General features: G+C 37.4%; 4 protein-coding genes across 5 annotated transcripts; 3 read left to right on the top strand and 1 right to left on the bottom strand.

Moving 5' to 3' along the window:
* Positions 1-1588: 1588 nt before the first annotated feature.
* On the bottom strand, positions 1589-3902 carry LOC135653373 (phytochrome A-associated F-box protein-like). Its single transcript, XM_065175288.1, has 3 exons — positions 2774-3902; positions 2151-2227; positions 1589-1926 (listed from the first exon to the last, which is right to left on the bottom strand). Exon 1 carries the CDS (start codon positions 3824-3826, stop codon positions 2798-2800), a length of 1029 nt encoding a protein of 342 aa, XP_065031360.1. The 5' UTR covers positions 3827-3902; the 3' UTR covers positions 1589-1926; positions 2151-2227; positions 2774-2797.
* A 4852-nt stretch (positions 3903-8754) lies between these two features.
* LOC103970475 (chaperone protein dnaJ 49) lies at positions 8755-12753 on the top strand. 2 transcript variants are annotated; one of them, XM_009384261.3, is made up of 3 exons: positions 8755-9068; positions 9178-10289; positions 12319-12753. In XM_009384261.3, exon 2 carries the CDS (start codon positions 9201-9203, stop codon positions 10275-10277), a length of 1077 nt encoding a protein of 358 aa, XP_009382536.2. In that variant the 5' UTR covers positions 8755-9068; positions 9178-9200; the 3' UTR covers positions 10278-10289; positions 12319-12753. The 2 variants fall into 2 exon arrangements, with proteins under 2 accessions (XP_009382536.2, XP_009382535.2); XM_009384260.3 differs by having other exon boundaries at positions 8755-10289.
* Positions 12754-13570: 817 nt separating this feature from the next.
* On the top strand, positions 13571-14960 carry LOC135652321 (tryptamine hydroxycinnamoyltransferase 1-like). Its single transcript, XM_065173164.1, has one exon. It carries the CDS (start codon positions 13668-13670, stop codon positions 14958-14960), a length of 1293 nt encoding a protein of 430 aa, XP_065029236.1. The 5' UTR covers positions 13571-13667.
* Positions 14961-15378: 418 nt separating this feature from the next.
* Positions 15379-25651, top strand: LOC135653246 (protein pleiotropic regulatory locus 1-like). The gene is made up of 17 exons (XM_065175013.1): positions 15379-15656; positions 15812-15836; positions 16126-16246; positions 17040-17121; positions 17229-17282; positions 18802-18886; positions 19084-19176; positions 20506-20569; positions 20675-20760; positions 20855-20956; positions 21101-21184; positions 23116-23176; positions 23250-23316; positions 23406-23483; positions 24814-24878; positions 25041-25118; positions 25234-25651. Exons 1-17 carry the CDS (start codon positions 15502-15504, stop codon positions 25404-25406), a joined length of 1473 nt encoding a protein of 490 aa, XP_065031085.1. The 5' UTR covers positions 15379-15501; the 3' UTR covers positions 25407-25651.
* Positions 25652-27087: the final 1436 nt, after the last annotated feature.

The following is a 27087-nucleotide window of genomic DNA, read 5'->3' as shown; positions in this document are numbered from 1 at the left end:
ATGTCTGCCCAATCTATCACTACCACAAGCCTCCAAACAACCATGGCAGCTAAAGATGTAGAAGGATGAACCCAGTATATGAGGCTCCTGTTAATGCACATCTGGATATATGCAGTCCTATCCCTACAAGTAGAGAACTTGTTTCCGCATTGCAGCTAAAGATGCAGGTGACTATATTTCCCTACATATTTACCTAAATCTGTCAAACTTCAATTCTATCAACCTGCCCGAAGATGTATAACTCCAAAAACAGCTATAAAGAGCACAATATCTATGTAGAAGTCTGTGATATCAATAAACGCTCATAAAGAGCACCATATCTTCACAGAACTATGCCTTTTCTTGGCATAAACTCTGGAATCATCATTTTAATTTATCTACAAGAAAAGGCAAATGCATATGTTCCACACATAATGTACATTAAATTCTGAACCCCATAAAAATAGTGATTTTTCTTTTCAAGTGTCAGGTTGATCTCAGACGAATCAAAAACCAAGTCTTTATCGGGATGCTACTTATAGAGATTTCTCAACACTGTAGTTTGAAGACTGAAGAGAAAAATAACTGAAGGGTAAGAAGATCCTCCGTGATGTGTAGAGAAAAACTTATACAAATGGAGGTTAATGACCCAGCAGATGTCCAGCAATTCTATGTTTTAAATCAAGACATCATTGTTAGCACATTTTGATGACGTTACAGCCACAATACTCTTCAAAAGGAATCTTTTTGCTATGTTACTAGGCACATGGAACGAATTAATAACTTGGCCCTCCAAACCATGGCACCAATATTTTAAAAAAAAATCCACTTGAAAAAACAGCTATCCTATCGTTGCTGTATTTTAGAGTTTTTCTTTTTAAATTATGTTCTTCCCAGAAGCAAATCAAACCAAATTAGCTTTTGAACATTACTAGGATGTAACATTGGTGCCAATTATAATGTAGATTGAAGAAGATATTCTTTGTGGAGTAAAAGCAGAATTGTAAAGCTGAGGGACATTAGAATTGCTAAGTGTTCACCAACTTACCCTGAGATAGACAACTTAAGATATATTAAGTTCTTTTGTGGTCTATGAGCTAGAATGTTAAGCCATTAGGAAAGATGCTATTCAAATAATTAGATATTTATCATGAATGAAAATAGCATGATAAAATTAAATAGAAACAAAGAAAGTATTTTTTTCCTGTAAAAGTGCATACAGAAAAATATGGAAAGAAAGAAGAAAAACATGAGAAAGGCAACCAGTTTTCTAACAATGATCTGCAACTTACCAGATTTCTAACATGCACTTCCAAACTTGGATTCTCATTTAAAACAATAGAGAGAGAACTACATGCCATCTTCAACAAAACTTCTGTCGGATCCATAGGCCAACAATTTAAGCTAATTTTCCATATCTCCACAATAATAATAATTAAGACAACTCTTCACCATAACAAAATCTTAAACTCAGATTGTAATCAGATGTTAGTCACTCAGTAGCCATTCTATTGTTGTTCGAATCTGAAGCAGAAATCACCATTTACCCTACAAACGCTTTAACTGCAACATGATACCCTACTTTGACACCACTGAATTTCCCAGAGCCTCAATAAAATAGTTTCACTAAAGCAGAGATAAATTTCCCATTAAAGAATGAACTGTTGAAGGTAAGATGGAAGATGCAAACAAGGATAGCGAAAAATAAAAAAAATAGGCCAAACATAGATGCATGGGTGGAACTTGTCACATTGAATGTTGTTCATAAGAAAAATGTTTCGAGTTAGAATTGCTATGTAGGTGTTCCCCCAGAAAATCCATCAACGAAATACAGAAGCCCTCCTAATTGAAACTGCAATATAGAACACTGGATTTGCAGGACAACTGGGTGGGAAGTCTTTAAGAACCATCAAATTTTGGATCCAGATAATTTGTTGAAATAGATCCCTGCACATTGTAAAGTACTTTGTTGAAATATAATTTGTTGAAATTGAGAACACAAATTACTTTCAAATGGAATAGTCAAAACAGAAAAACACAGCTGAATTTGTAGAGTACAGCTATCAAATAAGCGAAGCAATTGCAGCTCCTACAACAAACTTCTGGATTAGTTTTTAAGCAGCAGTAAAAAAGTTCCTTCAGTACAAAGAATGTTGCAAAGGGATGCTTACCTAGCACATGTTCCTCCAAACCTAGCATATTTTACTGTATCGGTACTGCCTCTGTTATCCCATAGCAAGATTCCGTTCTGCAAGAATGAGCATAAATGAACTTTATAGGTTTAAAAATTGCCTACTACCATAAAATAAAGATACATAAGTTGATGAATGTAGGAGACTAAGAACCAGAAAAAGAGCATACATAAGATACAGAAAGATGCAGCCGGATGATGGAATATCCCCTCAAACTACACCTTACTAAATACATTCAAATAATGACAACCAAAGCAATAAGAAATTAGGTGACAGTAAAATGGCCATAACTTCACAGGCTGTTGCATGGCGATGTTTATGGATTATTGTCGTCACAACAAACATACTTCTTGGCACTAACTAACAAAGCAATAAAAGGTCCTTCTTCGTCCAATGACAAATTAAAATACCAAGCATTATCCAGAAATGAAACAATTATTGGAGCTTAAACATCCGAACTTTTAAAGAAACCAGGGGAAGTTATCCACTTTCAGTCAAATTAACATAATAATACCAAATCCCAACACCATCAGTACTAGCAGAATCTTAGATAAACAATATAAAACTTCTTGAAAACCAAATCGACCAGCCAAAACACGCACTTTGAACTCAAAAGAATTCCATCTTTAAGCATACAATGGCCTCTCAGTCCATGCCCCTGAGACATGCCCATTCTCGCAAACATATGCCCGGACAACTGGCTCCCCGTCATCATGAAACCCAAAGACCCTCCTCAAGCAAAATGCAGAGTGAAGATCCCAGGTCTCCCTGCAAGCACAGAATGCACAGTCCAACGCAATCTTGCCCCTGTTCGAGTCGCTTATCGTCTTCCACACTCTTGATCGCTTAAAGTTCTTGAAAACCCCTCTAAATAGCATGTATTTCCGCTTCTCCTCCGCGTGAATGCATCCAGGCCAGTCACATATGTAGAGACAATCACCCCTAAAACGGCTGGCGAGCAGCTTGTTCCCCTGCTCACGGCTAAGAGACCAAGGCCCGGAAGCCAAATGGGAGCCTACCGGCCCAACCCTCTGCTTCTTCCTCTTCTTGGGAGCAACCGAGCCGACTCTGACGGGAGATTCACCCGTAGACGGATCGATCGGCGTCAAGGTGGCATCTTGGGACTCGGAATGATCGTAGACCGTGTCGAAGTAGAGGTCATCAAAGAGGGACCAACAAGAATCGGCGGCCTCGGAAGGGATCAGAGGGAGGGGGTTTGGGGGATCGCTGGAGGTGGAAGACGAGGAGGAGGAGGACGAGGAGGAGAGGGGGGGTACGAAGATATGGGGTCCGATGTCACGCTCGAGGCCGAAGTCAGAGTGCTCGAGGAGGATGCCGGCGCGGAGGAGACCGGGACAGCAGACGGAGATCTTGTACAGGGACGGCCAAGCGGCGGAGGAGGCGGCGGCGGAGGGGAGGAGATCGGAGGGGAGAGAACGGGAGCAGCGGGAGCGGTAGCAGACGTTGCGAACGAGGTAGGAGAGGCGGGCAGAGACGCAGGCGAGGCGGGCCCAGTCGCGGGGATCGACCTCGAGCTTGGCGAGGATGTTGAGGACGATGTCGTCGGAGAGGAGCGCGAAAGGGGAAGAGGCTCCGCCTGAGTCGGTGGTTGGGGTGGCCGCGGTGGAGGAGGCGGACGAGGACGGTAAGGTCATCGGAGCGATAAAAATGAGATCTTTTTGGGAACAAGGGATGACAGCAAAATTGAGGGGAGGAGGAGGGAACCAAAAGATTAGCTCAATATATACAGTGTATTTCTTTTTATATTATTTTTTAAGGAATAGTTGGATAATGAAAAGAGTCCTATTTATTTTCTATTTTTCTCTTCATTATTCTTATTCGATTTTTCTTTTTTTTTCTCTTTTTTTTCTATATTTTTTTTCTTAGATTTTTTTCCCTTTTTTATTTTTATATATTTTCAATTATTTTTAAGGGGGGAGTAATACATATTTGTTTGGCTTTTGAGATTACATTAAAAAAAAAGGGCAATGGGAAAAAAGTGATAAAAATAAACAATTGTGAACACATGAATGACTGTTGTGTTCCACTCTAAATTGTATGTTTTAGATTTTTTTTCCTTTATCCATATTGTTAGCAATTTGATAGAAAAAATAAAAACAAAAAATTGCATCTATAACTTATAATATAAAATAATCCAAAGATATAATATTATCTAATATATTTTAAAACATAAATATATAGGTGTAGGCAGAGCCTTAATCTCTAACAAATATATTTACTAAATTTTGTAGGTTTAATTTGATATTAAAAATATAGAAAAGATGGACGGACGGTTCGATTTTACTTTTTTTTTGTTTTAAGTCAATTAGAACATAAATTATTTGTGATAAAAAAAAGATTAGACTAAATAAATAACCCATACTTCATGGATAATTCTTTACAAAGGTAAGTGGGAGAATCCAGACAAGAACCTTAGATAATGATCTGTTAAATTTAACTGAGTTAATTAGCATCTTATAAAGATCTGTCAAATCTTTATTTGTTAAATATTATTAATTAAACATTAAAAAAAAGGATAGACTTTAGACTCATGACATATTTTGATATCATCTTAAGATTTAATATCTAGAAAATTAAATTATTCGAAACAATCTAATACATGATAATATTACTAAATATATAATATTTATATTATATATATTTAGTAGATAAATAAATATGAGCAATTGCTCGAAAAAAATATCATCTTTTCAAAATTATCAAACAGTGATCCTCTATTTTTAATCTTCCAAAAATATATTTCAAAAAAACTATTATTTTTATGGTTTGGTTTTTATCCACACAAAACACGTTTTTGTTTTAAAAATAGTATATAGTATTTTTAAAATAAAAATACCATGTAGTGTTGTTTCAAAAATACTATATAATATTTTTTTAAAAATATATATATAATTATGGTAAAAAAATTAAAATTTAGATAAAAATGCATAATAAATTTTTAAGGTATTTTTTGGAATTTTAAATTAAAAATCACTGTTTAAAATTTTGAAAGAGATGTCGCTCGACAAAAAATTAAAAGAAATATTTTCTGGGACAATCGACCGATAAGGATTTGAAAGATTTGCACAATCGACAGTGGCGGCACAGAAAAATCTGCCATGAACATAAAGAGGAATGTGTCAGTGTTCATGAAAGCATAGAACATAGATGACACAGTGTCTTTCCTTTCAATAGCCTCGGGACAAACCTCAATGTAGTAAGTAGAATACAAATAGATTCGCACTAAGGATAGAATACATGCCTCCAATAATACACGCTACGGGACAAGACAACGGAGGAGCAGAACCTGCGGCTGAGAGCCGCCCACAGTCCTCGAGGGACAAAACGGAGATGGAAGACGCCTCTCTATCTTATCTCTCTCTCTCTCTCTCTCTCTCTCTCTCTCTCGACTCATGCATCATGTTGTTCGTTGGACCACTTGCAAAAGGGTGGCGGAGAGCATCCGGGGGAACGTGTGGTAGACGCTGTGAGCATACCGCGGAATGCGATGGGAGAAAGAGAGCGAGAGTGAGTGCTCATGGTTTCGAGAAAACCACCTGTGCGTCCGCCATCTCCGAGATGACAGAACTGATAAGGTTGCGCAGCATAACAAGTGGTCGTATAGTGGAGGAGAACGTGTATAACACGAGCCAACGTAAACGAAAGTGAATTGAGACTCCGACTTCAGGGGTTCTTCTATCTCGTTCGAGGATTGCGGTGCAGTACAAACCTCTACCTTGGCGAGACCTCGCCGGAGCACCGGTAAGAAGAAGCAGAACTCAGGCAGAGGCCACCTTGGCGAGACCTCGCCGGAGCCCAAAACAAAAGCATTTCACTGCACAGGGAAAACAAAGAAATGAAGTTCTTTTTCTTCCTTTGCTTTATGAATTTTCCTTCGTTTTAGTCTTTTTTTTTCCGAGAAAAAAAATATATTATCTCGGTTGTGTAATAAAATTAATGCTCTATATTCAAAAAAAATAAATAAATAAATAAAGCTCAGCTCTTCAAAGCTCAAAAGCATAGGAAACTAATCAATACTCACTTTATCACTTGTGTAGTAATCTTTCTAGATTCAAAGGGAAGAGAATCCATAATATTTTTTTGTAGTTTAGTGTTCTATACTTCATTTGTTGCAACTTTCCCTTCTCTATTTTAATAATGATTCCTATATAATTGCATTAAATCTGATGTATAGCGAAAAATCATATCATATGTAAAAAATTACATTAAAAAACACTATAATCATTTGATAAGTTTGTTCAACCCCTAACGACCTTAATTATCAATTTTATTGTACATTTTGATGCTCTATAAAATGATTACTTGAAAGTTTAAGGATGATTTTGTATGGAAATTAAAATTGTTTTAGTACATGCCAAAATAAAAGATGACATGTCACTTTATATTTTGGTTTACGTATTTTAATTTTTTTTTAAATATTTATGTTAAGTTATTATGATAAAAAGAATGAGACATTATCTAGTGATAGTGTTTTTTTTTTGTTACTAAATAAAAATAGTATAACTGAGATTTAATTAGTTCAAACTTATACCAACCTTAGTTATCGAATTTATTATATGTATTGAGGTTTTATAAAATGATTTATACAATAATATACGTGATTTTGGATGGGAATAAAAAATAACTTTAATACATTTCAATATAAACGATGAAAAATTTCTTTCGTCACTTAATATCTAGACTTATCTCTTTGGGTTCATTAATTATGGAATAATAATGATAAATAAAGAGATATTATTCAATTATAATATTTTATAAAATTTATACTATTTTAGGTGGATTCTAAAATTTTATTAATTATGAAAAATTTTCGTACAACAACCCAATTTTCAAAATTTTCATAAAAAATATTTTAAATAATAATTTTACCCCATATCACTTTCATAATTAATCACCTAAAAATGTTAGCATTGTACCTTTGTCACTATGATTAATATACTCATTGAACTCTTATAAAATAATTTTAGTCTTGTCCCATTCCAATATGAAACTAATCAAAATATTATATTATTTTCTACTCAAGGGTTGAACATTCTCGACCTAATATAACCCAGATGAAATTCTAACATAGTAAATTTGAGATGTAGCCTAATTATAGCTCTATAGCTTTTTTAGCTTTATGCATAAATATCTATTTTATATTTAGACCTTTTCACTATGTTCAAATACTAAATTAGCTCACGACTCAAACTTGATAGACTAACTAGCCCATTGACTTTATTTGATCTAAACTAATGATCAAAATAATTAAGCTAAAATTAATAATAATACACTCATCATATTATTATAAACTAATTTTAGTCTTGATCCTTTTTTTGTGAGATGATTGAAGTGTTACATCAATAATCACAAATGAATGAGGGGGCCATAAGCAATAGAGGAGGGTGACAAGTGAAGAGTAGGTGGGAAGTAACCAGGGGTGGCACGAGCGATAGGATGGAGGTGTAATCATGGCTATAAGCCAACTAATTCATCCATATTTATAATTACATTATAATATTTTTCAAAGATATTATAACCAAACTTTAATTAGTCTAAAACATTATTTTTTAATTAGATCTTAAAAATATAATATATTAAAGATTGATTTTTTTTTAATGAAAATTAGGAACATATTGATATATTTAAAAAATAAAAATTATAAATTATAAATACATCTTTTATGTATTTTAAAACTCTTAAAATATTAATATTTATTTATTATGAACGAATGATAATAGAAAATAAGTTATGATATTTTCTGTATAAATTTATAATACTTTAGTCTACTAAACTAGAAAACTAACCATTCAAGTGAACTAAGCAACTGTAAATCTATTCAAGCAACCCAACTAATTAATTTTGGTAGGTGAATTCTATCATACTGAAGCATTCTAAAATATGTGGGGCTAATGAAGAAAACCCGGATTTTTTTTGGGTAAAAATTTCTCCTTAATTTTTGGTTCACAAGATCAATATCACCAGCGCATACCCATATCGCATCAACGCCATCCATCAAGGCTGATGCGAATCTCGATATTTGTCATAGGATGCGCAGCCCGCAGATTATAACTGCACTGCATCAACGCCATCCATCAAGGATGATGCGAATCTCGATGTTTGTCATAGGATGCACAGCCCGCAGATCATATCCACGCCGCATCAACACCGTCCATCAAGGCTTAAAGCGAATCTCGATATTAGTCATATGATGCCATCAAGGGCTGACGCAAATCTCAATCATAGGACGTGCAACGAGCAGATCATACCCATGCCGCATCATCGCCGTCCATCAAGGCCTGACGTGAATATCGATATTTATCACAGGATGCGCAGCCCGCAAATCATATCCTCATCGCATCAACGCCATCCATCATGACGTGTCACGAATCTCGATATTCATCAAAGGCGGCGCAGGCCGCCGATCATACTCACATCGCGTCAGCGCAAACCGATCTAGGTCTGATGTCAATTTCGATATTAATTATATGACTGCGTGCCTGTCCCGAAGCGCCGGTGCCTCGAGTACGGGGAGCATTCTCGCTAGAGACGGGTTTCTACGGTTCATATATAAGACCATCCTTACGTGGCAAATGATGAGGCCCTTTCCACACGCCCCTTACACAAAGCCGTGTGTGGAAACCTCACCCGCCCCTCTCTCGTGCTAAACTTCGTCGCTCCGGTTAGTCATCCCAAACGGACTCCCGATCTGCCGGGGGATCGATTTCTTTCTAGGGCTTTGAGCGGCCGATCCATTCATCCTGTATTGGATTGGATTCCGAGGTTCTCCAATCCCTTATCCTATATCATTGCGACGAATTCAATTCTTGAGGTTATTTGTTTGATTTTGATCTCCTTTGTTCTTGTTCCGAGCCCTCGATTCGGGGATTTTGGGATGTATGTATATTCTTTACTTTGTTTCGTGAGGCCCTTATGAATTTGTGAGTGGAGATTCTGATAGCAATTCAGATTTGGGGATTTTTGTTCTTTGAATATTTGATTGTAGAATACGGAGGGATTTGATGAACTATGGATGGCAACAAGGATGAAGCTGCAAGATGCGTCAAGATAGCTAAGTCCGCTTTAGCATCCGGAGATAAGCAGCGGGCTCTAAAACTCATCAGAATCGCGCGAAGATTGGATCATTCTCTTCCTCTGGATGGTTTGCTTGTTGCTTGCGAGAAGTTAGATGGTTCCGATGCTGTGAACCGCAAGGAAGAGGTAGCAGCAGATCGAGTTCGCGAAGAGCCATCGTGCTCCAAGGCGGCGGAGACTGCAGGTGAAGGACATGACTACACGGAAGATCATGTTAGGCTGATTCGTCAGATCAAAATGACCAAGGATTACTATGCCGTTCTCGGGGTCGAGAAGAATTGCTCGGTCGAGGAAATCAGGAAGGCTTATAGGAAGTTGTCGCTTAAGGTGCATCCTGACAAGAACAAGGCACCGGGAGCGGAGGAGGCCTTCAAGTCCGTTTCCAAGGCGTTCAAGTATCTGAGTGATGAGCAATTAAGGCGAAATTATGATCAGATTGGTGTGGCCGAAGATTCCGAGTACAACCTGCAAAACGTTAACATGAGGAGGCGAAGGAGGAGGAGAACCACAAAGAATGACTTCTTGGATGAGGATTTCGACCCGGATGAAATCTTTAGGTCTTTCTTCTTTGGTACTCAAGGCAATGCATTTCGCACCCAACGAGCTTACAGGGCAAGAGGAATGGGCCAGCATTTCAGGGAACACAATGTTCAAGGAGGAGGTGGAGGGTTTAGTTTCATAGCCTTGTTTCAGATATTGCCAATCTTGCTTTTTTTCCTGTTTTTGTATTTCCCTTTCCCGGAGCCACATTATTCTTTGCAGAAGACTCGTGTATACGAGATTCCTAAGGTTACTGCAAAAGATGGAGTACAGTACTTTGTTAGGTCAGAAGATTTTGAACGAGAGTTTCCTCTAGGAAGTTATTCAAGAGAGACTCTTGAATACAATGTTTTTAGAGACTATAGAAGCATACTGAGCCGATATTGTCGTATTGAACTGCAAAGACGTCAGTGGTCCAGGAGTTATCCCACACCATACTGTGATAAACTTCGGAATCTTCAAGTTGCTTGATGGTCTAGTGAGGTAAATTGCTTTCTTCATTTTCTCTCTTCTTCATATTTTCTGTCAGTTGGAAACTATTTAATCTTGGTAAACACAAATCATGTGGAAACACTAATTGTGCAAATGTATATGCATGCTTTTTCTTAGCACCATCTTATGGACCACAGATACAAATGTAGCACAATTGTCAATGAGATTTCAAAGTCAACTCAAGAGTGTATTTGTGGTCTCCACTGCTTAAGCTAAGGATAGAGATCTGGAATTTATTCCCTGATTTGATAGTTGGGCACTGACTCAACTCTTCATGTGGTAGTATTGACGCACTAAATCTTGATTTTGATATTTCAAAACACAAGGTAAAGAGAAGGATGAAAACAATTATAAATAAGTCCTTAGAGATATTCTGCATTCCACCAGTCTATGTAGTACACATATAAGCTTACAACAGTTGAAATGCTCACTTCAGTGTTTGTGAAGAAAGTTAGAAATGCTGATGGGTTTGTGCTGTATCCTTGTATATAGGGAAACATTAATGGTTAGTGGTATTTAAGAAAACATCTAGCATGTCGTGGTGCTATTTATAGAAGATATTCCTCTTGACTAATAAGAACTGCTTTGATCTTTGATTTAATTCCATCCATATGAATTTTTGACTTTTGATACCTCTATTTTCTTGAATTTCACTAGACAACATGTGATCATTATTATTTTTCATTTTAGGATTCCATAAAACCATGAGAATTATATTGATCTTACATTACCTTTTTGGACAGGAGTAGCATCTACTTTTAGGGATACTTGTATTGTTGTGAAATCTAGGTGAACAAACAAATTTAAAGTGAAAGATATATTTTGGAGATGAATCTTGTTGACCCTACAAATTCTATCCATTGTATATTTAGTTTTTGAGAAGATAATGGTAGAGAGTTTTTGTTAAGTCTTCTGGACAAGTTCAACTGGACAGTTTAGCCCATAAGCCACAAGAAGCTTTAGTTTCCAATCTGAAGGGGATGTTGTATGTTCTCAAGATTGTTCCCATGAAGAGAGTCAAGGCAACATTGTCTTTCTCGTCCCATGTTCTTTCTTGTTCACAAAGAACACCGTAAAAACTGTTAACTGATTTTCTTTATCAAATAAAAGTAGAGTGAGAATGAAGCAAATTGAGGCACAGATGCGGAAAACTAAATCCTAGGTATTTGTAGCTTTTCTTTATGATATAGTACGGCTGATGTTATAAACTTGCTTTAGGAATTGTATCTGGATTTCATGCTTCAACAGGAACTAAAAAGTTCTTTTTCGATACATCACCCTCAAATGTTCAAAACTCCCAGGAATGGTAGTAACACTCAATTTTTTTATAGAAAGCAGTGCCATGTTCTACCTGTTGCTAGAATAAACCAGTAATGTCATAAATATTTTATATATTCTACTGTTGGCTCTGGTTGTCCATGAAGATCATTGTATATAGTATAATAAAAGGGAAGGAATAATTGGAAACCAATTGAAATGCTTTTGTCTTAAACCTTCTCATTGGGAGCACAATTTTGTTTCATAATTCCAGTGTATCTTATGGAATTTCTAGGAACATTAATCTGCTACTGATGTTGGCTGGTGGAAGTTAGAAGAACATGCTGAAGTAGTGTGTTCTGATTCGTCATGCATATTTATTTTCTTATTGATGCGTTTAAGTTCGCAAAAGGCAAAACATATTGTTCCATGCTCCCATGCACATGATGTATCTTGCTTTTTAATGCATGCTCATACATAAGAGATTCATCTAATGCTATCTTGGGTTACTGATCCCATTTCATCGAATGTTCATTTTCATATGTTGCCTGTAAATGCTTGAAGCAGCTGAAGTGTTGCTATCAGCATGAAATATAAAGTTTTTGATACAGGATGCTGTTATCAGCATGACATATTAAGCTTTTAAATGCATGCTTAGACAGTATGCTTTGTCTTTATTTTCAATCCATTTGAACATCTCAAATGTTTTTTTCCCCTTAATCAGGCCATAAATCATCTAAGCGGCTTCTTGGTGACTCTGCAGGGTTCATGGAGGTTTCTTCAAGTTGGTAATGAAGAATTCTATTAACAATCTGAGTTGCCATATAAATCAAAGAGGATGTTACTTGCACAATATAAGAGAGAGATAGGTTGATCATTCACGAAGGAACATGACTTGGTGCTGATAGGTCTGGTGGTTGATAGACCTATATTTGTAAGACTGGCATTGAAAGCAAGCAAATCAGGGAAAACGATACTCGTGTGACAAGTTACCTATAACTATAGATGATCCTTGTCTTTGATAATTTCGAATTGTGTGCCTTACGATTTTATCTCTGCAAAGAAGTAATGTTACAAGGGAGAATGTCAACTGGCAGGCTTCAGCTAGTGATCAATTTGATGATCGGTTGCGTGCAATTTGAGCATAATTTCTTGTTTAAAGTACACGTGATAACTCGCTGCAATTTATCTTTGTCTAGTGCTTTGTTATGGGTTTTACCATCTTTTTCTGCAGGTAAATACTATAGTTCAATTGCTACTCCCACTATGTGATCGTGTGGTCGTCAATGTGGATACTGATGGGGAAACCTCATCCTGTTAAATTTCCAGCTCATAATTTGTAATTTTCTGGAAGTGCTGATGATCAATTGACATCCCGATTGTCTGCTTACACTGTCATTGATTAATTTCTGAAAGCTGTTTTTGCATAATATATCAAAAGGTATGAAACTTTTCTTATGCACAACTTGGCATTCATTTTCCCTCCAAAACATCTACTATTGTCTACTAACCTGGATCATATGGATCAAATCATCATTTTCTCCCTCTCTCGAGGATCAGTTCTTCATTATACCGGAGAGTTGCAGCCATGACGCCGTGCTGACATCAATAATTGAACTCGACGTTCCCTCCTCATCGACAGGCACCAAAAATCGACGGCGCAGATTAGAGATCGCGTCACCGGCAAGTCGCCAGGGTTGACAAGAAGCGTCTTGAAAGTGTCGTAACTAGTCAACAGCCAAAATAAGTAAAATCGCCGACGTGTAACCGCAAGCTTCGTCCTCTTTCGTTTGCACAACGTCATCCCCCATCACCCTCGTCCATTGCTGACTAGGAAACCTCCAAACAGGTATTGAAACATCTCTTCCTCAGAAATGTCAATCGTCAATCCACAAATCCAGGTGTCTCCTTTCAGACGAAACACATCGAGCGCAACCGCCCATGCAGCCACTCCTCATTGTTGTTAATTCGAGAAGAGGATACACTTCCAAAGCAAACCTACTGCATCCTCTTGGACTCTTTCATGACTCAATCGTGTCACTCGCACGCATCAACCTTCTCAATACAAGTATTACAAACTCTCGACAGCAAGCTCAGGAGCAGTGAAACCATATGGAGGTCCAAGTTCAAAGATCCACCATCTTAGCTCCTCATGCCCATCCCCTCAAGGAAGTTCCACTCACCATATTCGATCTCTTCGCCTCCAACATCAACATCGCGGTGCTCTTCGCCTTCACCGCGCCGACCCCTTCCAACACCGAGATCATCGAGGGCTTGTCGAAGACATTGGTGCACTTCCCCTTACTCACGTCTCAGCTCGATTACAGCCGCCTCCGACGTCGCCCCTGCCTTGTAGTCGGAGGCAAAGGCGGCGGCGCACTGGTGGTGGAAGCAACGGTGGACGCGGACCTGTCGGACTTCCTGCCGCTCGAACCCTCGGCGGACTTCCATCTGCTGCACCCTCCGACGGAAGAAACCCACCACTTGTTCCAAGTCCAACTCAACCGGTTCAAGTGCGGCGGCCTCGTGGTGGCCACGATCACTCACCACAGGGTGGCCGATGGCCAGTCCATGAGCACCTTCTTCGTTGCATGGGGAGAGACGATACGTGGCACGCCCGTCACCTCACTTCCTGTGTACGATCAATCATGGATCAAGCCGCGATCCCCACCGAAGTGCGAGTTCCAGCACTGGGATCTCGAGTTCGTGCGCGTCCCACCTTATCGTAATGGTTCAACTTCGAATCAGAAGGACGAGGATCCCAGCAAAATCACAAACATATTGCTGCGCTACTCATCCGAGTTCATAACCACTAAGCTGAAGCCCAAGACGAAAGGGAAGTACACGACCTTTGAGACTGTGTTAGCCCACCTTTGGAGGAAGATTACCATGGCTCGTGGCCTCGATGACCGGAGGCATACCATGATCCGTGTTACGGTGAACGGCCGACCACGAATGAGACCTCCGGTTCCAAATGAGTTTGTTGGCAATCTGGTCTTGAACGCGTATCCCGAGTCGAACGTGAAGCTACTCCTCCAGGGAGGCGTAGAGCGGGCTGCCAAGATCATCCATGACGCCATTCGCAGGATCGACGAGAGCTATTTCCAGTCGATTATAGATTTCGGGGCGATGCACGGAGAGGATGACCTCGTGCCCGTTTATGATACAGATGGAGACGTGTTATCGCCCAACCTGGAGGTGGATAGCTGGCTAAGGTTTCGTTTCCAGGAGGTGGACTTCGGTGGCGGAGGGAAGTTGTGTGCTTTCCTTCCGACTTGGGTGCCTTTCGAGGGTTTGGTCATCTTCGTCCCGGGTTTGGAGCAGGATGGGGGTTTAAATGTTGTTGTCGCGTTGTTTGAAGAGCATGCTGAGAAGCTGAGGCAGATCTCTCACTGCGTAATGTGACGCCGCTAAAGCCCGAGGTTTGCCTGCATGCCTAGCGATGATGGCGGTTTTGTTGCAGGTGTTATCGTCGTATGATGAGTTGAATGACTGTAATAAGTGAATCATCTACCTCGCGTTACCTACGTATGTGGTTGAGCCAAACCCTAATAAATCTGTCTTTTTTGCTGTGTGACCTGTCTCTCACTAAATTAATATCTTTGCGGCAAGCTGCTAAAGTTAATTGGATCGAACTTTTATGATCCAAAGTCCGTTTGACTTCATCCGAACCCGCTAACTTCGTTTCAACTTTCGCGTTCATAGTGGATACGGATCTTCTCGGTGGTAGACCCCTGGTAAAGTCGGGTCGGGCTTAATTTTGCACGAATCCTTACCCGAATCCAAAAAGTATATACAAGACGATGCCGGCGCAAGGATTCGGCACCAGAGAGGAGAAAAGAACGGCGAACGACGAGCGAAACATCGGGAAGAAGAAGGTTGCGAAGGAATAGGGGGCGGGAGTTAACGAGCGAGCAAGGGCGTGAGGAAGTTGGGTGATCGGTCGATGCCCGGTGCCATGGCGGCTCCGCATCCCGCAGCCGCAATGGAGCTCCCGGTGGAGCCGCAGTCGCTCAAGAAGCTTAGTCTCAAGTCCCTCAAGCGCGCCCTCGACCTCTTCTCGCCGATCCACGGCCATTGCTCCCCTCCTGATCCCCAGAGGTCGGTGCCGCCTTTTAAACCCTAACCCTAAACCTAACCCTACCCCTCTCTTCGCTTCTCATTCAATTTTGTCCCTTCGCTAAATCTTCTCTTTTTGGCTTGACTTGTGTGTTCTCTTTCTGGTGTTTTTTCTTCTTTGCCCCTTCTCTTCGCAGCAAGCGGATTCGTATCAGCTACAAGGTTGGTGACATTATCTCGATTTCTGTTGTTTCTCACGACTTCTTTCTCGGTTTACCGAAAAGAAAAAGAATTTCATATGGATATGAAAGTTGCAATTGGGGGTCGTACCTTCGTTTTTTTCTTCTGCATGTTGCGACCTCTCTGTTCATGGTTTTCGTCCAGTTATTCTATTATAATGCAAACAAGGGGGAGGTTGCCATAGTTTGGTGATGCAAGGAAGGGGAAAAAAAAAGAGTCTTGCGAGAAGTTCTAACTTCGTGCATTTGCTTGATGACTTTGAATCTTGGAGGTGCAAGCTGAATATGGTTCAGTAACAAACTTGGCTGGTCAGCAAGCTGGTGAGCAAAACGTTATTGGTGAGCAGGGAAAAGGAGATCAAACTTCAACATCTATGGCATTGGCTCTCCCAGGTATGCCTTTAAATATATTTGTTTTCAGCTACAATATGTGCATTCCATCATCTGAATATCGTCTTATTCTATTTTCTCACTCAGCTCCTGTACTTCATAAAATGGAAATTGTTAATTTTTCAACGCTAAAAAGTTGTATAATTTGTATGCACATATTTGATGAATCAGATGCAAAACTGTAATGTATTTTAATATTCACCTGTTTATTGGTTTGAACATAATTTAATACTGACCATTGGGTCTACCAATTTGTAGTTTTTCTTGTTTATAGCTTCAGTATAATGTAACATTGACAACTGGATCAATCAACTTATCAACCTTTTTTAATCAGCAAAAACTAGAAACATGTGCTTCAGTGGGAATTATTTTATTGTTTTTCAAGAGAAAGCAGTTTGTGGAGATGGAGTTTGTCTGTTTTCTTTTAGTTGCATATTTCACTTAATGTTGATGTTGATACTCCTCGAAATTAGCAATCGAAATGATCACTGTCTAGTCCACTGCTGAGATGGGTCTAATTATTGACATGTTAACTATACATTTAAGTTATAAATGTTATTTTAACTGCAGTATCCTGCTCTAATTAATTTATAGTTGGAAAATTATACTCTTCTATTTCTCTGATTGTTGCATTTAACTTAGTAAATTCCTGTTGGGTTTTAAATGTTTATCTAAACTTTGGTTCTGTTGTAAGTCTTTACCATGCAATTAATTTGTAGAAAGAAATTTAGAATACCACTATACTAGAATATTTGTCTTAGCCTGCTTTTTGAATATCGTTTGATTTTTCTTGCAGGAAGTCAAGAAGCCAAGGCTTCTCAAAATGATGGGAACCAAAATGCAATTATTCCTGCACCTACCATGCTCCCAAAGGGACCGTATGTCTGCTGTTTTTACATGTCACCTTTGTGAATCGATTTCAGTTTCTGCAGATATTTCAGTGATTAGCTTAAGTACACCTGGTATATGTTTTCTCTTTCTACAGTGAGATTGGTCCTGCAAGCAGAAATACAGGGGCTGTAGTTTCAGTTACCGACAGGTGAGACTCTAATTCCTTTTATATGGTCTATCTTTATTTTATTTATATGATCATTTTTGTTTGTTTGGTTGCTATTATGTTTGCCTGTAATAATTTTCTATTGTTCTTGTTTTGGATATGATTTACAAGAATTTGCTTTTGTATCTTTAAACTTCTATAAATTAGTCACATATATATTCTTTTATATGCAATAGAGATGCAATGATGGTGCTTGCTAGATTACCTTTCACTTGCTTTTTCCATATGATGTGACTTGACATAAGTGGCACTCATAGGTCTAGTGAAGAATAACTCTCTTGTATGATTGCCGGCAGGCGGTAGTCATATGATGCTTAACAAGGCCTACATTACCAAAAAGAATTGGCAATGTGGCATTGCAGCCAATTAAATGAATCTTGTATCAGGCTTTTTCCTTCATCCAGCCAGGCACCATTGTGTCAATAATCAATTATCCAAAAATCGAATGCTGATTGGGTCTCCAACAAATGCCAAAATGAAAGAGCATGAGAGCATTCAGAGACTATGTGTTTAATGGAGTCAGTATACAAATTGCGGACAGGATAGGAATCAATTTTCCTGTGAAGACTAGATGCAGTTATTATGACATCACTAAACGTGCCATATTGAAGTGAACAATGCTCAATAACTTAACTACTGTAACAAAATAACCTGTACCTTTTGACTTGTTGAACTCGGCTGTTTAGATTAACCTTAATTTAAAATTTATCAAACAAGACCTCACATAAAGTATTCTTAAAGAGATCAACTTAATTGTATGGTTTTCTGTTAGTCGTGGTTGGAACTGAATGTTGGATTGAATTAGTCAATCTTATTGCATCTACTGGCTCATCATACTAGTTCAATCAGGACTACAAAACAGAAAGGACAGGTTGATGAATCTATGTTTAAAATGTCAAGGAAATACTTTTTTTCTAGTCTCATTAGGAACCTGAAAACGAAGCAGTAACTACCAGAGAGTCTCCCAAATTTTGAATATATCCCATCAGGGTTTTTTTTTTATCAAGATAGAAAAAAATGCACATTTGATTCAATCTCAGTATGACTCCGTTGAGGAGGCTCATTTAGGATCTAGGGCTCAATCTGGACAAATTGATTGAATCTTGGATCTTTTCTATATTAATCAATTTGTGGCATAATCCATACTCTTAGTCTTAGGCACACTAAGGTTAATTTTGCTCCCAGTAGATGTTATAGTTTGGATTTCGACATCCTATACTATGATTTTGCCTTGAATCTTCACAAATAGAAAGGTATTAATTGCCAATCCTTTGGATGCACATGTTTGACTCTGTTATCAGCGAGTGGGCTGCCTGCCTGCTAGCGTTAGTTCATATAATGCTACATTGAGTATTCAATAGGAGATCTTTTTTGGCTAAATTATGCAGTTTTAAGGATTACTGGCTCATGCAGGTTAAAACTTTCTGTCTCTCCTTTTCTGAGTGTGGTATAAATACTTTTGTGTGACTTTTTTGCTACTTGTACTGCCTGTTTGTTTCAGATATCAGTCTACATCTGCACTTATGGAAAGAATTCCAAGTAGGTGGCCTCGTCCCATATGGCATCCTCCTTGGAGGAATTATAGGGTATATTCTCTGTCTCCTATTTCTCATCTCTGTCCAATATGACCATCATCTGCTTGGTATCTTCCTAGAGACGAGCCTGTTTTACAGAACAAGTATGCTATCTGTATGGTTCGCTGCATCAGAATTCATAACTTGTTAGTTGATTTTATTTGACATCTCATTCGCTGTTGATCAAAATTGTTTGCCAATTGATTCAGGTTATCAGTGGCCACTTGGGATGGGTTCGATCCATTGCATTTGATCCAAGCAACACATGGTTCTGTACTGGTTCAGCAGACAGGACGATAAAGGTTCCCTCTATCTGTCATTCTTTTCAGCTGGCATTGTGAACGATATGTTATTATTAGCTTCTGTTGCCAAAGATGGTGGCCATGCAGAAGGTGTAGGCCCTTCTAAAATGATCAAATCCAAATTTTAAACCTAGTCCTATTTTACTTAGGTTAGCTTTCTGTGAAAATGGGATCAGATTGAATTAAATTTGTTTTTATCAGTTTTGGTAGTTCAAAGTAAGTTTGTGTTTTATCTGCCTGGAATAGAGCTTGAATTGTAGTCAAATCTGTCGAATAAGTGGCTTTGAGCTGGTTTTATGAATTACAACCTACTACAATTAGTTGTGTAGTCTGCTATTTATGGAGTTCACTTAGCTTCCGAGTGAACTTAGAGGACTTGTGGAAGAATCCTTTTTCTCTTAAGAATTCATATTCCAACAAAATCCTACCTATGAAGTCCTCTAGCATTCCAAATCCAAGTCCAAACTTCTGATTCCATGATATATAAAAGAAGAATAAAGCATCAATATGGCTTGAGATCAGATTCTAGAGACTAGAATTATCTAGAATGACTAAAAATTAATTAGACGGATACATCAAAAAATACTCAGTAGTATAAAAGTACAATATGAACTCGGATTTTGACTCAAATAAGCCTAACCTAGACATTGACAAGAAGTCGAGAACCCTGTGCAACTTGTCTTATATCAAGATATGTACAATGTTGAACCTTTATGAATTCCACAAGACTCAGACATGGTTAACTCTGCAAGTGTTTTCTTGTACATATGCTTAAAGTACTCATGATAGCTGGAATATAATCTTCAACCTTTCAACTTCAATAATTTTTTTAAAATTTTAAAGGAAATGGGTATGTTTGTTAGTTTCTGCCTGGTTTTGTTGTGCATTTGGAATTTGTTGAGTGGTTGTTCGTCCTTCATGAATTAAATTATTCAAACTGTAAGCTACACTTGTTAAGATGAATTTTCCTTGAATTGCAAAAATGAGTTAGGATCAGTATGTTTATGTTACTGGATTTCTGCTAAAACTTGCCAACTTGAATGTGCCTTTGAGCACTTTCTTTGTAAATATTCTTTTTGGTTGCTGTTTTAGCATGATGTATACAGAAAGTTTATGAAGGTATAACATGATAAGAATGTATAATGGTATCCACCAAGTTGGCAAATAGGAGCATATATCTGTTTTGTTACTCTTCATGTATTTTTATTATTCTTGTCATTTTATTAATCATCACTCACTATGGTTGTCGAAAAGGAGTGAGCATCATTTTGTATATTATTAGCAGACTAGGTCCTTGAGATCTGATGTGTTTGCCTATTTTTTTTAAAGATATGGGATGTTGCATCTGGAAGATTGAAGCTAACACTGACAGGACATATTGAACAAATACGTGGTTAGTTGATTTGACAGATCTGTGGTTCCTCTTCTGTTCCCAATTTTCTTTTATAATGTTTCTGTAAGTTATGTAGTATTCATATAAATGCCCTTGAATGACTAGGACTTGCCGTCAGTCAAAGACACACTTATTTGTTCTCTGCTGGTGATGATAAACAAGTTAAATGTTGGGACCTTGAACAAAATAAGGTTCATATTCTGTAAACTTTTGTTATTTAAAGTTTTAACCATTTGGAACTCTCTAACATGCTAGTTGGACTTCTATCTTCTAAATCATCTCAAGGTTATTAGGTCTTATCATGGACATTTGAGTGGTGTATATTGCTTATCTCTTCACCCAACCATTGATGTTTTACTAACAGGTGGTCGAGATTCTGTTTGTCGGGTATGACACTCATTTTGTAGCATATGTTTATGTAAATTGTAAAGTTTACTTGATGTCCCTTGAAAAAATTGAAATTCAGTGACATCTTCTTGTTAGATTGGTTTAATCTAACTATATTTTTTATTTGTCTTGTTTTTGACCTAGGTCTGGGACATTCGTACAAAGGCAATGGTTATGGCTCTCTCCGGCCATGAGAACACTGTTTGTTCAGTTTTTGCTCGACCAACGGTATGAAAATCTACTTTTACTCTGGAAGACATGACAACGGACAGAATTTGTGAACCATGTTTGTTATTGAAGATATTTGCTCATGCAGTCTTACCCTAGAGACAATCTAGTATCATAACATTGTGCAGTTTTGCTTTGCGAGTCTTAGAAGGTTTGCTAAGTGAGAAACCTTGTCTAGTATTATGTCATTGTGCAGTTTTGCTTAGTGAGTCTTAGAAAGAAGTTTTGCTTAGTGAGAAACCTTTTTACCATTTTCTGTTTTCTTTTTTTTTTAGTGCCATTGCACACCTCGACCTAAGTTGCTTGAAGTTGTATAGAAAATTATTTCCTCTTCTCAAGTGTGGATTTTGCAATTTATTTGTAATCTGGTAATGTGACTCTATCTGATAATAAGCTCATGTCTTTCAATGAGTCTATGTTTGTTTGAATCTAATTTTCAAATTTTGAATCCTCATATGGAAAAGTAAGGCTGAGATGGAGACAAATGAACATAGTATCAATTAATTTAGATATTTGATCTGTTGGAAATTATACTTGCTGGATTTGCAAGACCAAATTGATTTAAACTTTGAGGAGCATGAGGAAATTATAACTATTTATTATACTTAAACTGGGGTAGTCCTAACTAACCAAACTTATGGTTTGACAGGGATGCAATTCATATTTGTAGCATTTGGGCTATAGATATATTGTTCATTGAATGTTTTGGATGCAGTGTGTTTGATTACAACAGATGCTATTTTGCTTGGTTCATGATACATGGGAAGTCAGGATTAGTTGGGTTGTTATTTTGGATTGTAGTACATACATATTGAGCCATTTACTTTGATTTCTAAAATATTTTTTAATCTTGATAAGTAAAAACAACAAGACAAGAGCAATGGTAGTAGAAAATCTGAAAGCTATTAATTCACTGATTTTTTTTTCTTTTCTTGTTTTGAGCATTTCTTAATGGATTCTGGTGTGGGAATATGGATTTTATTTTGTCATAATTATACCAGTAAAAGTAAATGGCATTGAATGAGACTCGATTCACAATTACAGCCATTTATATTAGTACCAATGTGAATCAGGATGAGAATCCTGGATTGCAATTCTAAGGCGGGTAGATGGATTCAAGTTCCTATGATTTGGTCTCTTGTCCGTGGTAATTAGAGGTGTAATGCGGCCATGCTGGGTGAGTTGGGCGCCTGCCATGGTGTGCACAAGTTATTGGGCTTGCTAGCGTGACTTAGATATTGTTCTTGATTGAGTTGGCATGACTTAGAATTGCTGGTAAGTGGCTTAGCGTAGTCAATGGCTTGCGCTGTTGTCTTAAGTTGCCCAACTATCTTTTCTTTTTTAAACTTGGGATATATTTTGGAAATACATTTTGTTTTAAATTATGTAATGTACATATAAAATATGTGCTTTTACTAGTCAGAGCTATTAAAATTGGGGAAGTTCATTTTCCACGGCAATAGTTAATTTTAGTTGATTCCCATCTATATACACACTCTTAGTGTCATGCTGGTGACAGTTTGAACGATCTAGTTGGTTCAATCGTCACATTTATCTTGTTTTACAAATCTTTAGATGGCTCAGATCTAGTTGTTTCATTCATCACTCTGGGACATCTTTGGATTCAGCATCCTGATGTATAGTTAGCAGAAGTGGATGCAAAGATTGGCTAGAATTGAACTCAGTACCAAAGTTATATTTTTATATTCAGAAACTTCTGATTTTATGTTCTGGTCCAACTTACTTTCAGTGCCCCATTAGCAAGGTTCTTTGATTCTGTTTGAGTATTTTTCATGGTTCTGCTGCATATGCTAATATTCAAGGAGAAATACAGACAGTTCTGAATCTCTTAACCATTGTTTCACATTATACTGCCTGGCCATCTTTTCTCACATTACTACAGCAGCAACTTGTTTCTTTCCTTTTTGCAGGATCCACAAGTGGTAACTGGCTCCCATGACAGTACTATTAAGTTTTGGGATCTTGTAGCTGGTAATGTTCTGCTTTCGATATCCATAAGTTTGCTATTGTTCTTCAAATAAATGAAGAGACATTTCATTTGCAGGAAAGACAATGGCAACACTTACCCATCATAAGAAATCTGTTCGGGCTATGGCATTGCATCCAAAAGAGTATTTCTTCATAACCCATGGCTTGGTAACGATGTCTTATTCTTTATTATCAAATTGTCCATGGAGCTATTTAATTTCTGTTCTTGTAGGAGAGCATTTGCATCTGCATCAGCAGACAATATAAAGAAGTTTAACCTTCCAAAAGGAGAATTTCTTCACAACATGTTGTGAGTATTTGTTCTTACATAATTTTAAATGGAAGTCTATAAGCGCATCATGGTTGGAAAGAAAGTCACCAATCAATTTATGTGCTATTTTTGTTATGAGCTGTGCTTTCACTTGCAGATGACCATGAGCACATGTCAAGTTTCATTTATCTGTTACCATGTATTCTTCTCTTGTTGTTCTGATCTTGATGCAAGAGTATTGCTCTTTGGTATTTACTTGTATTTTTATTTTAGACATCTGGGTCGAGTAAAATATGCTTTCTACGTTTTCGTGTTGGTCGCTCAAAAATGACTTAAATTCAGAGATTTCACAATTTGGAAAACCTTTTTATTTTATATGCATAAAGTTCAAGACAAAAATATGTTGAATACTTTGATACATTATTGTAGCTTTAAATATTTAATTCTACACGCTTGTAGTTAAAATTTTGAGGATAACAAAAAAAGAAACGGAGGATAAGAAGATGCATATGAATAGACTTGATATCTAATGTAAGCTTTGGAGGCATACCTCAGAATTATCTAGTTGAGCTGAGTTGAGGCACATTTTCGTGTAGTTTGTCAATCTATGGATTGGAACAGTGAAGCAATTATGTAAATTTGAAATATTATGAAGTAGACAGCTTGATCATAATAGAATTGTTTCAAAGATTTGAAAGCATATGAATTGTTCCTATGGATAAAGTTGAATTCATAGGGTTTTTCGTCCTTAGTAGATATGATTGATCATCTTACTGGTGATGCATACCCTTGAAAATTGCATTATGTTTTGAGGTTGCAGTTTTCAATTGGTAAATATGGTAGATTGTGTATTTTGTATCTAAGTCTACTGAGTAAGTTTGTGAGTACTCAGTGAATCGTTGTGGAGTAGTGGAGTTATAGTGTTGTTTTCTTCATTGTCCTTAGTTCGACATATTTCACTTTATCATGGACAATGGTTCTGATAATCCTTTAGAATCACATGAGCATTCATTGAACTTACATTTCAAAGGACATGGGGGAGGAAGACAATCTGGTGGTCGAATGAATAACCAGATTATAAGCTAACACATGATTTTTAATTGGCTTGATGTTAGTTATTGGAGAATTGCAAGTTCCAACTGACAGTCGCAGTATTATGAATTTGCTTCAGAGCTTGTGGATTATTCACTACTCCCGTATTTTCATCACAGAATGATCGAGGGCAATTTGTGGCTTGATATGAGTAGTTCAGTTTGTCTTGCAATTGTAATTGTGGATTGTTTGCGTAGATTTCACTCTTTGTAAAATTGTCAATAATAATATTGTGAAACAGACTCTGAAATGCTTCTTGTGATATTTTGTTGTCCAGGTTGCAGCAGAAAACAATAATAAACTCAATGGCAGTTAACGAAGATGGTGTATTGGCCACTGCTGGTATGTTGTAAACCAACTTGTGGTATCAGTGATCGCATGCCATCGGAGAGCATAATGTTTCATATTTACATTAGTTGTGCATCATAATATTCTGCTTCTACATGGTCGAAAAATCCTCATGTAGCCAATTATTGGGAGTGACAATGTGCAAGTTTTGTGAAGGTGACAATGGAAGCCTTTGGTTTTGGGATTGGAAGAGCGGGTACAACTTCCAGCAAGCCCAGACAATTGTCCAGCCTGGTTAGTGTTATCCAGTACTTTCATTTGTGTATCCTTGTTTATCTCTCTGGCTATGCCTGACGGTATGTTGATTTTCCCGAATTCCTTTTTGTAATTTTATACAATTTTTTTTCAGGGTCCCTGGACAGCGAAGCATGCATCTATGCTCTTTCGTATGATATAAGCGGCTCAAGACTTGTTACTTGTGAAGCAGACAAAACTATCAAGATGTGGAAAGAAGATCCAAGTGCGACTCCGGAAACCCATCCGCTAAACTTCAAGCCACCAAAAGAATTCCGCAGATACTAATTTCGGCTAAGATGGTTTTCAGATATTCTTCAGAATGTCCTGGCACTTCTGAATATGTTTTCAGGGATTCGGAACAGGCAAAACAAGTTTAAGCGGTTAGACACTGTTCAAGATCTTTTATCAGCTATATTCGACATCTTTTTTATTGTTTTGACAAGTTCCATGCTGGTAGGATTCCTGTATACATATAGATACAGAAGTGATTCCTGTATACGTTTAGACAGGGAAGCTAACTATTATGCTCATTGGTTAGCTACGTTTAGACAGAGCATTAGTTAAACAACTGAGATAATCTAGTTTTTCTTCTTATTTAGAAAAAAAAAGTCTTTTTATGCATAAGAAAATTGAGTATTTTTATATGTTTTGATAAACTTTTGTGTCGATAATGATAATTATTATTTGCATGCCAATATGTAAGATCGAAAGTCATTAGATTTGAAAGAAAGTTTACCCTGACGATGAAGGCCCTTAAATCGTATAGGATTGTACAGAGCAATGTAATATACGAGATGCTCAAAAAAGGAATGTCTTATGGATTAATCTAACAAAGTCAACGTACCCTTAATTAGAAAGGACAATGGCGACAACTACTGAGATTTGGCCTCGAGATTCTAAGCTGGCTCTGACACTGTAATTTATATAACTGATCTTAATGCAATAAGAAATGAAGATATGGGTAAATGCTCAAATGGAGATGCAGTTCAAGAGCACCTTTCAAAGTCCATCACAATGTGTGAGAGGACAAAGGCAGCAGGCAATGCTTTTGCCTATCAATTATTAGTAGTAAACGTTGGCTGTGGCCTATCCAACACAAACATCTTAACTAACACTGTTGCATTAGAAATCGGTGTGCCAATAAATCTTTTTTTTTTAGTGTTTATTTGTTTGACTCAATCAAGAATGGTCATTTTCAAGTTGCTGAGCAAATATTTAAATGTGGGGAAGTTGGCTGAGTGACATGCAACCCATTGGATGGTGAAGCAGCAGTGTGTGTCTAAATGATTTTGACTTTGCAGGCAAAAGGTGGGGTATTTGATGTGTCACAACCATTGATCATCATATCATATCATGGCTTGGGATTCAAGCTTCCTTTTGTCTTATTGAGGCAAAATAGTCTCTGTATCACATGGGATTTAATCATGATTGTGAATGCCATTGGGACCAAATGTTCCTTGAAAGAGTTGTTGTGCTATCTAAATAAATAATTAATCATGCATGGTTGATTGGCAACACTACCATCATGTCACTTGATTGGATCAGAATGTTATGGTGCAACCTTATAAACTATGTAAAACTAATATTTTTTTTTCTTTTTATAATTTGGGTGAATCATCAAGATTTACCAAATGAGTGTGCTCCATTTTGGTAACCCATCATTTTCTTTCCTTTGTCTATATTTTGTTGATTAGACCTACCAAAATAGACAATTATGAGAACAATGTTTGCCTTTGTTTTTGGATAAATCTCCATTGTTCTTTGAAATGTCATAATTCAGTAATGATAAATTGATGAACAAAAGAGAATATCCCATCCTTTTCTTTTCCTACAAGTATTCCTCTTACAACATCAACACCAAGTTTGCAATCAAAATAAAAAGACTACTAGTCAAAGTTTGAATAGAAAAGTGTAATTATTTTTTATGCATTGCTAATAATCCATGAAGTAATTATTTTTATCATAT

Source organism: Musa acuminata, chromosome BXJ3-11 (assembly GCF_036884655.1).
Source record: "Musa acuminata AAA Group cultivar baxijiao chromosome BXJ3-11, Cavendish_Baxijiao_AAA, whole genome shotgun sequence".
In the NCBI taxonomy this organism is placed as follows: Eukaryota; Viridiplantae; Streptophyta; class Magnoliopsida; order Zingiberales; family Musaceae; genus Musa; species Musa acuminata.
This window is presented reverse-complemented; position numbering and strand designations above follow the sequence as displayed.